General features: G+C 48.0%; 1 protein-coding gene across 2 annotated transcripts in view; it reads left to right on the top strand.

The window, feature by feature from the left end:
* Window positions 1-499: 499 nt before the first annotated feature.
* Window positions 500-16,119, top strand: part of TGFA (transforming growth factor alpha) — a 28,650-nt gene continuing 13,030 nt past the window's right edge. For both annotated transcript variants that reach the window (XM_045446387.1, XM_045446388.1), the window contains exons 1-2: window positions 500-654; window positions 13,895-14,044. In XM_045446387.1, coding sequence (XP_045302343.1) covers window positions 515-654; window positions 13,895-14,044 — 290 coding nt within the window. In that variant the 5' untranslated portion in view covers window positions 500-514. The remainder of the gene's footprint in view (window positions 655-13,894; window positions 14,045-16,119) is intronic.

The raw sequence follows: 16,119 nt of genomic DNA, 5'->3' as shown, positions 1-16,119 counted from the left end.
CTATACAGACCACATTGGAAATGTACCTAATTTCACTTACAATAATATGTCATGAACACCTTTTTGTATCATGAACCGTTCTTCCTCAGCATCAATTTAATGGTTATTTAGAACTCCTCTGTAACTACGTTCTGGTTTCTTGTCTTTAAAACAGAGTTTTATGAAGCCTATCTTAAGAGAATGATCACGGTCACTTTACAAAAGTAAAATTAGGTCACGCAGGTAATAGGCTTTAAACGCTCTGGTAGCTAAAACTGCTCTGGTATCTCTGAATAGCACTGAATCTTTTGGAGAGATTGTTTTGTTTTCTACGAAGATAAGTAAATAATAAAGCCCCGCTGGAAAGCACGTGACACAGATGTCTCTGGTCCTGGACTAGTTGTTAGAAAGTGAAGGAGAGCTGACCAGGAAATGCTGCTAGGGACCAGAAATCCCAGCCATCAGGGTTCCTCTGCAACTTGATCGGTGAGGTAGGGACCTGTGGGTGTGTCTGGCTAATCCGGATCTGAGCCAAATGTCTTTTCTTTCCCCAGCAGACCCGCCTGTGGCCGCAGCTGTGGTGTCCCATTTTAATGACTGCCCAGATTCCCACAGTCAGTTCTGCTTCCATGGAACCTGCAGATTTTTGGTGCAGGAAGACAAGCCAGCATGTGTGTAAGTGTTCCCTGGTATCCTGGGGTCCTGGGGCTGGAGGCGTCCCAGCAACCAATTAAAGGGACATTGACTTCCATAAGGCATGCCTGAGACCCCTGAGGCTGGGCATGTTGGAGGATCAGAAAACAGGCTGAGGGACACCTGCTTCAAACCCAGCTGGCTAGTGCGCCTGGGTGGTTCAGCGGGTTCAGCGGGTTAAGCGTCCGACTCTTGCTTTCAGCTCAGGTCATGATCTCAGGGTTTGTGGGATCGAGCCCCGAGTTGGGCTCTGCGCTGACAGTGTGGAGCCTGCTTGGGATTCTCTCTCTCCCTCATCCTATCTCTCTCTGCCCCTCCCCCTCTCAATAAATAAATAAACATTTTTTAAAAATAATAAAACAGGTTAAACATTCAGGTTCCAGGGCCCTCGCCCAAGCCACTGAGGCATAACCGCTAGGGGTTGGAGCCTGGAAATCTGCATTTTCAACAAGCACCTCAGGTCACTCTTGCGTTCAGCAAAATCTGAAAATTCCTGGATTCAGGTTTAATTCACCAGTTAGAATTTCTGGAGGCCAAGGCACTGGGTTGGATCCCTCCGAGTAGCAAGTCTCCAAAAAGAGGTCTTTGCCCTCCAGCATCTTTACAGCACAGCTAATAAAATAAGCTGGAAGTGCCTGCAAACGGTTAGTGTACATAAGTGGTAACAGAACAAAGAACAGCTTGGAAATAAAGATGCCTGCCAGGGCACGGTGGTTTCCACACCAGGGAGGGCATGAGCCCCCTGGGGCTTCTGAAAGTATGGCTGAGCCCCACCCCAAAACACTGAATCGTAATCTCTAGGAATGGGACCCGGGAGTCATGTTAGTTAAGAGCCACCAGGGATCGCCGTGGTCAGCCAGGCTGGACAGAAAGGCACTTTGGGAGAAACTCCCCGGAGCAAGTGTTAGGGTTTGCCTAGTGGGGAGAGCAGAGAGGTTATTCCAGACCCGGAGTGTTGAAGGACCTGCTGTTATAGGCTACCTTTTGTGGCTACAGCAGGAGGAGACAAGACTGGAGACAAATTGGAGGCCAGAGCCTATTGGAAGTGAGCCTTCCTTCTCTAGGCAGTGGGAGCCATGTTGGTTTTAAAAAGGGATGTTTTAAGAAAATCTGTGCAGGGGCACCTGGGTGGCTTGGTCGGTTAAGCGTCCGACTTCAGCTCAGGTCATGATCTCACGGTCCATGAGTTCGAGCCCCGTGTCGGGCTCTGTGCTGACAGCTCAGAGCCTGGAGCCTGTTTCAGATTCTGTGTCTCCCTCTCTCTCCCCTGTTCATGCTCTGTCTCTCTCTGTCTCAAAAATAAATAAAAACGTTAAAAAAATAAAAATAAAAATAAAAATAAAAATCTGTGCATAGTAGAATACTATTAGGTGGCCCACTACTCACCCTTGGCACTATTGACTTTGGGGCTGGATAAGTCTTTGCTGTTGGAGTTCTGTTAGCATCCCTGGCCTCTACCCACTAGGTGCCAGTAGCACTGCCATCTCACAGTCTCCAGATTGCCACATGTCCCCTAGGAGATGGGAGGGAACCTCCACCCCCATTAAAAACCACCCATCTATATGAAGTTGCCATTTTTATAGGTCACAAATGCTGGAAAGGCAGCAATTCCATTTGGTTCAACTTAATAGCACCAGTAAGTAATAGTAAATGTGAACAAAAGCTGGCATTTATGGAGCTTTTGCTTCATGCCAGACTTCCAGGCATTCGCCATATGTTAACTCATGTAATCCTCATAATGACCCCATGAGTTAGGCACAGAGAGGTTGTGCCCAGGTCGCATAGCAGAGCTCACGTTCAGACTCAGATAATCTGGCTCTTGAAGCTGAGTTCTTAACTATGATGCTAAGGGTATCTGATGCTTTAGCCCGGGAGAGATTGTGGGTCCAGAGAGCTGCCACAGTAAAGTGGTGGGCTGGATGTTCCTCTTCCTGAGATGCAGCTGTATGAACATGGACAGGCCCCTCAGGTGGCTCTGAGCCTCACCTGGAGAAGCATGCCAGCTACCTTCCTCCAGACAGGACTGTGGGAGGCCCCCAGGTCTTGTCCCCAGAGCTTGAGCCCTTCCTACCCTGTAAACGCAAAGCACAGTGATGATGACAGTCAATCATTATTCATGATCATTTTTATTCAAATACACATAGGGGGCCCTGAGGGACTTTTTGTTAGTAGCCAAGTCATTGTGGAAAAACACTAGCCCTGAAGGGAAGTTTTACCTCTGGCCCAGACATCAGGAAGCCCCCCAATGCAGCAGGCAGAAGGCATTTGACCCTCCAGCAGTGCCCAGTGCACCCGTCTAGAGGTGGGGAGGATCCTCTTTGAAGAAAGGGCAAATCTTTGCCGAGTTCTGACCAAATGTGTGTCAGTTTAGTTTTCCTTCCTCAGGTGCCTTCCCCACCAGATGAGAGGCTGGTATAAACTTTTCGAGAGCGGGCAACCTCAAGCCTGGGTCATCAGATGAGTCAAAACAACAACCTCATCTGTGGCTGAGACCCCCAGCAGCTGGCCGAAGCCCTCTGAAAGCAGGGGAGGGGCAAGTGCTTTTCTTAGCCTCTTCGGTCTGTGCCCCAAGCCCCGCTCTTGGCTCAGGGAGGTGACTGTCCATCACATTTACACACCATTGCATTTTGATAATCAGGATGACCGGCTGTCCCTCCCCCCATCCACATTGTAAATATTTCTATTAATAATCAGCTTTCAATAAAAACTGCAGCTATGTGCCTGTCATGGTTCCCAGCACTCTATATACAGTGACTCATGGAGTCCTCACAACTCCATCCTCAAGTGGGAATTCTTGTTGTAGAAATGAGAAAACTGAGTCGGCTCACAGGAGCAATTTTCCCAGAGTCCCAGAGTGAGTTAATGGTAGAGCATGGGATTCAGGCTGATCAATTCCACCTACCAAGCCCATGTTCTCAGCCACTGCCCCAGAGGGCACTCTGTCTCAGCCTTAAAAAGTTCACCTCTGTTACAAAAAAATAAATAAGTACAAGTTCACCTCTGTTTAAAAAAAAAAGGACAGCACGTCCAAAATGGAGTCTCTTGTGCTAAGTCCACATCACCAAACCAAAACCTAATACCTAACCTAATTGCAGTTTCAGCCTTCACCAGAAATGTGCTTAGCTAGTCAGGCTGGAATTTCCTGGTGTGCTCAAGTGAGGTAATTCACCTGATAGACCCCTTCTGTCCCCCAAAGAAAGATGAGGTCATCCACTCTTTCCCTGTCCCTGCCCCCTCCTGCTTATACAAGTCTTCCATCTCATACAGCCCCTTGGAGCTCCTTTCTAATTTGATCTTAAAATTTACAAAGTTGGGGGCGCCTGGGTGGCTCAATCGGTTAAGCATCCAACTTTGGCTCAGATCAAGATCTCATGAGTTCATGAGTTCGAGCCCTGTGCCAGGCTCTGTGCTGACAGCTCGGAGCCCGGAGCCTGCTTCAGATTCTGTCTCCCTCTCTCTCTGCCTCTCCCCCACTCACACTCTGTCTCTCAAAAAATAAACATTAAAAAAAAATTTTATAAAATGTACTCAATTGAATTTTGTTTTTTAACACCTCAAATCACTAAGCTCTTTTGTTTCCAAGAACGGTGTTGGCATCTTTCCCCAGCATGTGAAGAAAAAGGTCAAGGTCATTCTCAGGTTCTTTGCCTTGACCACAGACTTAAAGTCCTTTCTGTGGGCTGAGTGCAGGATCTCTGGAAACAGCTGGGCCATCCTTGTGGTTTGGAAAAGCTGACCATCTGTGGGGATGCACAGCAATGCAAGCAATTACCACCTCTTTACCTCAGTTTCCCCACTGGATCTTGGCAGTCCAAGGGGTGGTATTCAGCCAACAGATAAGTTTTACACAGTGGTAGGTGATGATCTGCGTTGTTCTTTGGTAGTTTTAGTTAGTTGTCAGGATTTTAGAAGTCAGGTTTCACTCTCCATACGGATGCCCAGCCCTCTTGAATAGGCAGCATCAGGCCTGAACTCCCAAATGTGCCATGTGGCTGGAACACAGGTGCACCTGCCCCACCATCCCCAGACAGGGCTTGCCCTCTCCGCTTCTCATTTCCACCTCTCTCTCCCCTGTTCCCCAACACTGAAGCAGATGTCAGCCCCTGATCATTCCGCTGCCACTTCTGCTCTCCTCACACCAGCCCACTTTGCTCACTTCTGCCATGTGAGCTTGTAAGCTTGGTGAGGACAGGACCACACCTTATGCCCTTTGTATTTACAGCGCCTAGAAGAATGCGATAATTAATTCCCACTGGACCAGAAACTCTGAGTCCATGCAGAGAAAGCAGAACATTCTGTTCTCACTCTTAGGAACCACCCCAGATTTGGGTCCCTGACATTCTGGTCAATTTATTGACATTCTGGTCAATAAAACCAACATACCTTGAGGTAAGGCCACTATCTGTCAAGGCCATGTAAAGAAAACCCACAGTGACCCAAGACTAGTCTCAAAAGAGGGAGCGTTTTCTAAAATACTGTCACGCCAAAGCTTTGTTTTTTATAAGAACGATAGTCTTTAGGTTTCCGGAAAACCTAAATAAAATGACACATCACACTAAATAAAATATGAGGTAAAGAAAAAAAGTTAAATAACTAGTCAGAAATAGCCAAAGGTAGTGAACAAAATCCTTAAACATTTATGTTTCCGATGAACCCTCAATTTTATTTTGTGTCTTCCTTTAGTTAATTCTCACTAGAACCCAATTACATCAGGAAACGAATGGGAGAAGGATTGCCAAAGATCATAAAGCCATAGAAATGCAGGGTTAGGACTTGCACACCGTTTTTCCCCTGAGGCCAATGCAGCACACTGTTGGTCTGCTGCCTGCAGAAGCCTTCAAACAAAGGAAAACAGTTGAAGGAAGACACCCAGAAAAGTTCCAGTGTCTTCAGCCAGTGGCAACCAGTTAGAAGTTTCTCACCTGTCCAAAATGCTCTTCAGTGATTGAACTCCCTGACTTAACTTTCCCACAGCAAAGTGTGAAAACAAATTGCTGAGCCAAGGAAAACATCTCACATGGCCCTGGCCACAGTACATTCTGGAGCCAAACATCCACAGAGAAGTGAGTGCCATCAGTGTGCCAGCAGGCTGCGATGTGACTAAGGATGTATCCCCCCACCCCGCACCAACCCCACCAAGGGTTTGGTGCTTGAGTGACTCTACGTAGATCTTGTTTCATCTCAACGGCTGCCAGATGGTGGGGTAGAGGGGTTAAGAAGTTACAACATTTGGGCACCTGGCCGGCTCTGTCCATAGAGCATGTGACTCTTGATCTCAGAGTCATAGGTTCAGGCCTCACGTTGGGTGTAGAGCTTACTTTGAACAAGAAAATAGTTATGACATCATTCCATCCGTATGTCTGGAGAAAGCGCACGTCCTCATTCTCTCTCCCTACACCAGAAGCAGAACTGAGAGTCACACGCTAGGCAGGATAATGCAGCAGTTAAAGGCATGGATTTGGAGGTCAGACCTGAGTCTCTTTTTTTTTTTTTTAATTTTTTTTTTCAACGTTTATTCATTTTTGGGACAGAGAGAGACAGAGCATGAACGGGGGAGGGGCAGAGAGAGAGGGAGACACAGAATCGGAAACAGGCTCCAGGCTCTGAGCCATCAGCCCAGAGCCCGACGCGGGGCTCGAACTCACGGACCGCGAGATCGTGACCTGGCTGAAGTCGGACGCCTAACCGACTGCGCCACCCAGGCGCCCCAGACCTGAGTCTCTTACGCAAGTGACTTAGCCCCATCAATCCTCAGTCTCTTTGTGTATAAAATGGGGATGTTAATATTTCGGAGGATTGTGGCGAGGACCCAGTGACCATATGTGTGTACAGCTATTGCTGTCCCGGATGAGAGCCTCTAGACACCCGGAGCTATTTAAATTAATTCACTCAATTAAAATGTAGTTTCCAAGGCTCACTAGCCACACTTCAAATACTCAGCACCTGCAGGTCTAGTGGCTACTGTGTTTGCCAGCACAGATATGGACTGTTTCCATCATTGCAGGAGTCCTATCAGATAGCAGTGGAGAACATCCAAGCCTGGTTCCCCGCAGAGCATAAGGGCTCTGTTACCAGGCATCGTTACCGTTGTCGCAGCTGGAAGATGCTATAGGGTCCTGCCAAAAGGAGCCATGGAAGGCGGGTAGACCATGGAACCCATGCTGTCCATGAGGCCCTGGGATCAGAGCTGCAGAGAGCGAGCCCTTACCCCATCCAGACCCCTACTCCCCAGCCCTTGAGGCAGAGAAGCTATAGGACTTTGCGAATCCACTTTTTAAGAGGCCAACAGTGGGTAAGCAGAACACAGGTGTCTTTGCGCTCAGGTCCCCCACTCCTACCCCAGCCCTATGGAACTTGTCCATGTTAAAGGCAAGTTAGTGTAAACGGATTTTTAAAACCATGGTCCTTGGCCCTTAATCACTTTGGTCCTTGGCCCCCATATTGAAGACCATATCTTAGGACCTATGCCAAAAGACTTGGCTAAAAGACAGAGGACTAGCCTCCTGCCAGAGAATACATCATTGTTTATAAAGACAATGTCTCTCAAGAGCATTAAAAATGCTGCCATCCTTTTATTTACATTTTTAGCACTTACACAGCACTTGTGTCAGACACGTCACAATCTTGTGAAGTGCTTATAACAACTCCGTAAGTTTTACTATCCTATTTTAAAGATGCAGAATCAGTGGCACAGAGAGGCTAAGTAATTTGCTGAGGGTCACACAGGCATTCAAGTGGGGGTTGAGATTTGAACCCAGGAAAATTTGGCTCCAAAGTCTGTACCATGTTGTGCCCTCGCATGGGACCCTATCCTGAGGAAACAATCTCAAATGCAAACAAAGTGTGCACCTTAAGGTGATCACCTGACAGTATTTATGATATCAAAATTGGAGACTGCCTAAATGGTAAGGGTTTGGTGAAGCAAACTGCACGTATATTACTGCACAACATTTTAAATGACTTGCAATTCTCTAATGACAGCAAAATAGTAAGGAGATAGGAGATGAGATACTGACACAAAATTGTAAAACAAACAAAACACAAAAAACCCCAAAACTATGTTTAAAAGTACAGAGAAATAGTTCAAAAAGAAACATGTCAGTTTGCAATTTGGGGAGGTGGGCAACAATGTGAGCTTTTACTTTCTGCCTTGTTATTTATGTGCTTTCCAATTTGCTTAGACACATTCCTTTTCTAGTTGGAGAAATTTTTTTAAGAAAAAAATATTTAAGAGCATAACTCTATATGCATTATTATATTTTTTTGAAAATTGTAAAAGGACCCTGTGAACCAGGCAAAACAGGAACTTAGGGGGAAAACTTAGCAACTCGTGGGGACCAGAAGGCCTTAAAGCCCTCAGCACAGGAGAAAGAAAGGCGTATCATAGATAATGTCATTCTTCTTGTTCAGACGGAGAGGCCCACAGCCACAATTTGCTCCTGTGAAAAGCAACAAAGCATTCTTGACTTAGTAACCAAAATGAAAAGGCCTTGGGGATCCACCTGGCTGGAGCCCATTGCCTTTTTCTCCAGCCACAATGGCTCCTTTTGCAGCTCAGCCAGACTCCTTTTCCCTTCTATGTGGCACTCTTTCTTTCTTGTACACTTCTTTCGTTTGGGTTCTTATTTGGGGGAAATGGCCTGAATGGGATCCCAGAGCCTCATTTCAGAATTATGAAGACAAAACAGCATTCCACAATCTTGAGTTTGGCAAAACCCACTCTAGACAGATGAAATCGGTCAAATGATGTAAGGACATGTTCAGTCTTACACATTTTCCATTCCACCCTTGTGATAAAACGACTCCTATTTTATTCAGATTCCTTTCTTAAACAGGGGGATAGCATCTCCCATTTCTCCTGCGCCTGATAGGAGGGGGCCCATTTTATAGCCACCATCCTGGGGCAATGCCCAGAAGGAGGGAAGGAGAAAGGAGACTTAGAAATAGTAGGTTTTGAGTTGTTGGTTCTTGATTGTGTACTTAAGTAATAGTTCTACCTCAGTGGTTCTCAGGCCTGGATGCACATTTGAATCACCTGGGTGCCCACTCCACTTGGATGGGCATTTCTGGGGGTGTGACCTTGGCCTTGGCATTTTCCAAATCTTCCCTGGTGATTGTACTGTGTAGTCAGGTGGGAACCAAGGCCTACTTGAGGTAAAGTACAGGACCTTAACTGAGTCAAGCATGATTCATTTGCAACCAGGTGAGATGACTCTTCCCCTCCTTATGTGACTTGTACCTAAAATAATGGGCATAATTAAGTCGGGTATCAGTAGAAGCTTGGGAAGTTTTAAAAAAAAAAAAAAAAGGTATGTCACCAAACCTTTTCTTTTTCCCCACCTTATAAAAAGCAACTGGGAGGGGCGCCTGGGTGGCGCAGTCGGTTAAGCGTCCGACTTCAGCCAGGTCACGATCTCGCGGTCCGTGAGTTCAGGCCCCGCGTCGGGCTCTGGGCTGATGGCTCAGAGCCTGGAGCCTGTTTCCGATTCTGTGTCTCCCTCTCTCTCTGTCCCTCCCCCGTTCATGCTCTGTCTCTCTCTGTCCCAAAAATAAATAAACGTTGAAAAAGCAACTGGGAAGCATCCCCATTACTACCAACGATTGGGGAGGAGAAAGAACCTCCCGCAATCTCGAGGCCAAAAATTCTCAGTTGTGGCTCTCAACTTTAGCTGCCCAGGGGAATCATCGAGGAGCTTTAAAAATACTAATACTGGGGGCGCCTGGGTGGCGCAGTCGGTTGGGCGTCCGACTTCAGCCAGGTCATGGTCTCGCGGTCCGTGAGTTCGAGCCCCGCGTCAGGCTCTGGGCTGATGGCTCAGAGCCTGGAGCCTGTTTCCGATTCTGTGTCTCCCTCTCTCTCTGCCCCTCCCCTGTTCATGCTCTGTCTCTCTCTGTCCCAAAAATAAATAAAAACGTTGAAAAAAAAGGAAAAAAAAAATTAAAAATACTAATACTCAGGCCTTACTCCCAGAGATTTTGATACAGTTGGTCTAGGGTGTGGCCTGGACATCAGGATTTTTTCAAGTTCCCCAGGCAATTCCAGTGGGCGGCCAAAGTCGATGTCACTAGTAAAACCTTCATGGTGGCTCTCAACTCTGGCTTCATCAGAATTACCTTTGGCCTTTTCTTCAAAACACCCATTTTCAGAGAAATTCTGATCTTGGGTAAAGCCCAAGGATCTGAACCACAGGTTATTCTGCCTCCCAGCTGCAGTCGTGCTGCCTGGGGCTAAGATCTGCTATTCTCAGAGCTCACCTAGGCCATGACCTAGAGTCTCGCCTGTTAGGCAGCAACCCGTGTGCCTCCTGTGCCTCGCTGGAGAAGTTTTCATTCATAGGCACATTGGGCTCCCTAATTCAATGAGGCTGAAATGTGAGTGTTTGCAGCCGTGACACTAGGTGACTGGGGCATTCCTGTTGACATGAAGACTTTCCCGGTGGGCTAGGACCCCTGCCAGGGGTGTTTTTGAGGCAGGGCTGGTTGTGAAGGGCCCAGCACACAAATGGGAAATGTTCCTCTGGAAGGAAGAATATGGAAAATCAGCAAAAGGTGACCCCGCCCAAAGAGCTATCTTTCTTAGTGAGTTAAGACGACACCGTCTGGGGGCATCTTGGCACCTTGCCACACCACAGCAAGGAGACCTCTTTCCAGGGGAGTGAGCAACCTGGCCTTTTTGCAGTGAGGTTTGTGAGCTTGTCACGAAATCACTGTCCCAGAGTATCTTCCAGACCAGTCTGCATTACCCTAGAAAGGTAGACTTCATGTTGAGATTGTTAGTTTTTAAACCCAGAAGCCCCTGTTTCCTCATCTGTAAAGAAGGTAAATAGCAACGCTGACCTCACATGCAGCTGTGATTGTTGGGAATAAGAGAGATGGATTCATATGGAAGTTTGGCACAGTGCCTGCAATAAATGGTGTGTGTTGTAATTAGCGCCTGGCTGCCGCTCGTTTATTTAAACAGGTTTTCTTGGAGTCCCCAGCATTGATGTGTTAATCCGTAAGGTTTGCAGAACCAAGTGGTTGTGAAGGTGTTAGAATCCTTCTCTCCCAAGGGCCTGCAGGTCAGAGTAGGACTATTTCAGAAATAGGCGTGCTTAGCCTGGACCTCTCACAGATAGTTACACAGATCCTCACTGCACTGCCCTGGGAGGAAGCAGCATAAACACCTGTCTGTAGACGTCCCATTGGCTCGGCTGCAAGTCCCGAGGAGGAATGTAACAGTTGACCCCAAGGCCCAACCTCCTCAGCCCCCTCCTGTTCAGTGGTTCACCAGTCTTTGTAGACCTGGGTCTTGCCCGAAGGAGCACAGAGACTGACCTGAAGTGAGGCTGGTGGGGAGGGCAGTGATTCTGAGGGCGTTCAGAAGAGGTGAAGTTAGATCCATGCAAAGAGATAAGGCAAACGGATGTATGGGTGACTGGGTGAAGGAATGAGTCTGTAAATTACCTTTTCGGAGAATGTGATCTTTGAGACCGAGTCTGATGGGGAGAGTGAGGAATAACATTCCAGTCAGAGAAGGTGGCAGGAGGTGAGATGGGCAAGTGGAGAGTGGTAGGTGATCATGCATAGATCAGGCAGGTATGTCCATGTGCCTATATGCCCGGCACTGGTTTATTTGACACTGGGCTGGGGGGTGGGGGGGGGCACATCTTGGGTCGGCTGGAACCTAGGTTATGGGAGATAAAGTGGAGAGGATTCAGGCCCTGCAGAGAGGGGGTGTCAAATACCAAAAAGTGGAAGTCCACAGGGAGCCATCTGGGTGCAGGGTGAAAACTGAAGGTCAGGCTGGAACAGGGACCCCATACAGGGTTCTCTCCGGACGCTGACAGCTTCGATCTATGCGGCACCTCCACTGTTGCTTAGCCCATCAGCCTCCGGTCCAGTCCACTGTCTGCTTCCCCCAGTGGGAAGGGGCCAGTGCCTTTGTTTTCTCCACAGCCCACAAGTTGAGCTGTTTCTTGATTTTGACCTTCACATAATTTTGTTATTAAAACCAAACAAAAACCTGCCCCTGGCCCACAGGCCCTCAGTCTCCTCCCTCAGCCCAGGTCTGGGACAGTCAAGAGTTCTGTGATCTAGATCCTTTTTAAGGAAAGTCTTGCTAGAGACCCCCCTCTACAACTTTGTCCCTCCTGCATCTGGAGCCTGCTCTCTTGTCCTCGGGTCTGTAGAGAACCCTACATGGTGCCCTGTGTCCTAGTTGTCCCTCCTCAACTTCTTTACTTGCACCTTTGTTGAACCTAAAACTTCAAATCTCTTTTACCTTTTCAAGATTGGAGCCTAAACCAAAAGGCACGTTTGATCAAGAGCTTAACCTGTGGCATTCTTACCCCAATCCCTTTTGAGTATGTGGGGGGAAGCAGCCTGATGAATGAGCAAGAATCCAGACTCTGGGCTAAACAGACCTGGGTGTGAATTTCTCTCTCTTGTCTAGCAGTGTGACACAGGCAAATGACTTTGACTTTTCTGTGCAAGGATTAAATGGGAAAACGTAGGTGAAATGTACAATAACCCTTAACAGAAAAGCAAGGGCCTGAATTCAAACTGAAAAAAAAAAAAAAAAAAAAAAAAAAACCCTTTAAGAAAGGTATATAACAAGTGGACTATGGGACAAAGAGCCCCCACAAAAGACTTTTCCATTAAGCAGTGCTAGAGACAAGCTTCTATGCTGTGGTAGTTCAGGTTGAAGCCTTAACCAGCAATTTTCGCAGTATCTCCTATTTGTCACAAATCTTAAACTCTACACTACCTGTTCCTTTAACATGAAAATTATTACATTTTTGTTAACATTGAGCAAAACCTATGTTCCAGAAAAAGATACTGTGTTTATCCTGTGGCCCCAAGGATCCCTCTGGCATCTGGGGTCTGGTGGCCCAGGAGTCCAGGTGTAGGGGAACCACAAATGTAACACCCCTGGGGCTGGCCCTGGGCACAATAGCAGGCAACCAGAACCCTTAATCCCCTTTTATTTCTCCTTGTTCTTCAAAGGCCTTTAAATCTAAAAGTGAAGGAGAGAGACTGACTACTTCATCAAAAGGTAGACTCTTGGGGAAAAAAAAAAAAAAAAAAAAAAAGTTTACAGCTATGAATGCCATGGCTGGGGGGGAAACCAAAACAAAACTTTAAATCCAGTGTGTGATGTTTGGTGCAGGGCTGCTCTTGGGGAAGTCCCCTGTGGGAAGGAAACTTCCCCACCTGAGAAGACGATGGTGATCAACCATTTTCTTTATAATAACAAAGTCACCGGAACAAAGGGACCTGTACCTAAGCAAAGTATCTTCTGTTGAGAAGAACCCTATGCTTGGAGGGGGAAAAAATGCCTTCATAAGAAAATGAGCATCTCTTCCTTATGACTAGAACCTTTCCTGAGGGTTCGTCCTCCAAGAACCACTTGTGGCTGCCCCAGGATTGAGAGGGTGGGGAGGTTAGCATAAGCAAGAGTTATATGGAAGGAGTAGCAACAGCCTTCTGCACACAGGAGGAGACTGTTACAGAAGCGAAAGAGCCCTTGGATACTAGCAATACCAGTAATAATATCCCCTTGTGTCAGTATTGCCCTTCACAGGCCATGTGCACGTTCAAGAGCATGGCCTCTTTTGTGCCCTTTACTGATCCTCCTCCAGTGGAATGAGGCCAGGTGGTGTTGGAAATGAGAAGCAGACTAGTGGCTTCTCAAGTCCTGCATTTCCCAGAGAGTGGCTCCGGCCCCTACTTGAGTACGCCCCCACCCCCACCCCGTGTGCCAGGCACTGGGTAAATGCTTGCAGGGCTAATTAAATGTGATGAAGAGGATAAAAAAGCAAACCACAGCCTGTGTCTCCCTCTGGGTTAGCGTGTGTTCTCTCTCTCACCATCGAATTCTGAATACACACACTTAGTTTAAAAATAACCTGGATTTTTATGAACTGCCAAAATGAACTTCGTGTCCTGAACACGTTTGCTGCCTTCTCTATCCCCACCATCTGACATGGTAACAATAATAATGAATGCTTCCACAGATGAGCAAGCCCATTAGTTACTCCTCATTCTCCAAGGAAGAGGTGCCCATTCAGGGAAATGGCAGGGAGTTTGCTGATCCCTTTGCATCCAATAGCAGAGGCTGGAGGGGCCCCTTTGAGCTTTTCCTAGGGCTTTGGGTCCCTCTGGCCCAGCCTTCCTAGGGGAAGATGGGGGAACAAGACCTTCCATCAGAAGAGCATGCTGACATTCCTTTCTTCCCCAGCTGCCATTCTGGGTATGTTGGTGCACGCTGTGAGCATGCCGACCTCCTGGCTGTGGTGGCCGCCAGCCAGAAGAAGCAAGCCATCACCGCCTTGGTGGTGGTCTCCATCGTGGCCCTGGCTGTCCTCATCATCGCATGTGTGCTGATACAGTAAGTATTTGCTGCCCCTAAGTTCGAGGCCCTCTCCGGGACATTTGCGGCATGCCCGGATAACAGGGCCACCTCGGCATGGTTTATTCTGTGGTGTCTGATTGGTGTCAGCAAAGCCAAGAGGAACTCGGGTAACAGCCAGGCTGTGTGAAGGACACACATCCTGGGAAGGTCCCCCAGCAGTGAGTCTGCACATTGCTGGAAGCTGGCATAGAAGCAAAGGCACGTGCTCTCTCCTGCTGTTGGGTTTGGAGCCTTCAGAGTTGTGATAGCAACGTGCAGGTGTTCCAGAGGAACTAGAAATGGCTCTCAGCCTCATTTAGCAAGTGGCAGAGGTGCTTCCTCTCCACCAAAGTCACTTTGCAAATCCCAAAGCCACGTCAAAGGTCTTGGTTGTTATTTTGACAGGCTGGTGACAGCCCTTCCCCTTTCTCCATGTCTCTGCCCCTCCTCGGCTTCCACAACTCAGTTTCTGCCCTGCTTCTTCCAGAACATCTTCCCGAGCCAGTAGACACCCTGTTCTTGGACCTACTTGCTTGCCTGTATCTCCCAACGGGACTGCTCCACAAAGGCAGACACCCAAGTCCTGTATTCGCAGCAGCTGGCCAGATTTATTCCCTGGAAATATCTAGAGACCTCTAATTCACAGAGCAAGTCCTCTGAGAATTTATATCTAATTGGATATGCACAAGGAATCCACAGAATAACTAAAGGCTACCAGTCAGCTCGGTGTGGATTAACTCATGGCAGAGACTAGTGGATGGGCCATTCCGGCAAAGCCTGGAGTAAGCGGCTGTGTGTTAATGAAGGAAGCCAGACTTCAGCCCTCTAAGGTTGTCCGGAATTTGGACAGATAATTATGAGTCTCTGTCCTGTTTATTTATTGGTTTGTTGCTGTTGGGGCAACCTGGTTCTGGCAGTGAATGGAGTGCCCCTCAGAGCCATAGTTTCACATCCTTCTCCTGGCCCAAGCCAGCATTAAGTGGTGAGGGATGAGGTTCAATTGAGCTGGCCTTTCCTTCCACTTCAAGCAGTGTCTGTTCCACTCTCGCCTGCCTTGGAAAAGGTGGTAGGCAGACAGCTCTGGTTGAGACTGGGGCGTAGCCCAGGCTCTGCCACTCACAAGGACAGTTCTCATGACTAGCTGTGTGCACACCCATCATTTCCATAGTCCTATTTCTATGGCCAGGAGGGTTCCAGAGTCTTAGGAACAAGATTTGGTGCCTCCGTGAGCTTCTTCAAAGGGATTTAAAAGCAGTTTTGCCAGATTCTCTGAAGACAGGGACAATTTAGGATTCCTGGGCAGCCTGTCTCATTCTCAAGGAGGCAGCCAGTCCCTCCTCTCTTCTGTCTTTTCCCAGCCTATCCTTGCCAAAGACCAAGGTCGGAATCCCTGAGCCAGGGGCACTTGGGTATCTCAGTCAGTTAAGTGACTCTTGATTTCGGCTCAGGTCATGATGGTTGTGAGGTTGAACCCTGCATTGGGCTCCACACTCAGTGTGGAGCCTGCTTGGGATTCCCTCACTCTGCCTCTCCCTCTCCCTCTCCCTCCCCCTCTTTTCTTCTCTCCCTCTTCCCCCGCCTTTCTCAAAATAAATAAACATTTTAAAAAAGAATCCCTGAGCCAGAAACCAAGCCCTCACCCCAACCAGGCTGCTGGTTGCCTAGGCATGGGGCCCTCCTGAGTTGCATAGTTGGTTGGGACCAGCTTATCTCATGCCAGAGGGACCTGGAGGCCTTGGTCTCACTGCCCTGGGATGGATGCTCCTTGTTAGGCAGTGACTGGAGTAAGCCCACTGCTAGCTGACTGCAAAAGAACAGTCTCTGGTGGATCTGTAATCAGATCCTCTAGATCCTTCCCGATCTTGGACTCTACAATCAGGAGTGCGCCATGCTGAAATGGACTGCTCTGACCACCGTGGCAGAAGTATGTTGGGCGGAAAGGTCTTGGGCTCCTTCTAGGCTCTGCTGCCCAAAGATTTGGGGGCCCTGGTAGCCTTCCCAGGACAGCACCAGGAAAGAGGGGCTAGGGTAGAGGTCATGAGATGCCACCAGGTACCAAGAGGGAAGCACGG

Source organism: Leopardus geoffroyi, chromosome A3 (assembly GCF_018350155.1).
Source record: "Leopardus geoffroyi isolate Oge1 chromosome A3, O.geoffroyi_Oge1_pat1.0, whole genome shotgun sequence".
Classification (NCBI taxonomy): Eukaryota; Metazoa; Chordata; class Mammalia; order Carnivora; family Felidae; genus Leopardus; species Leopardus geoffroyi.
Note: the sequence above shows the minus strand (reverse complement) of the source record. Positions and strands in the feature narration are given on the sequence as shown.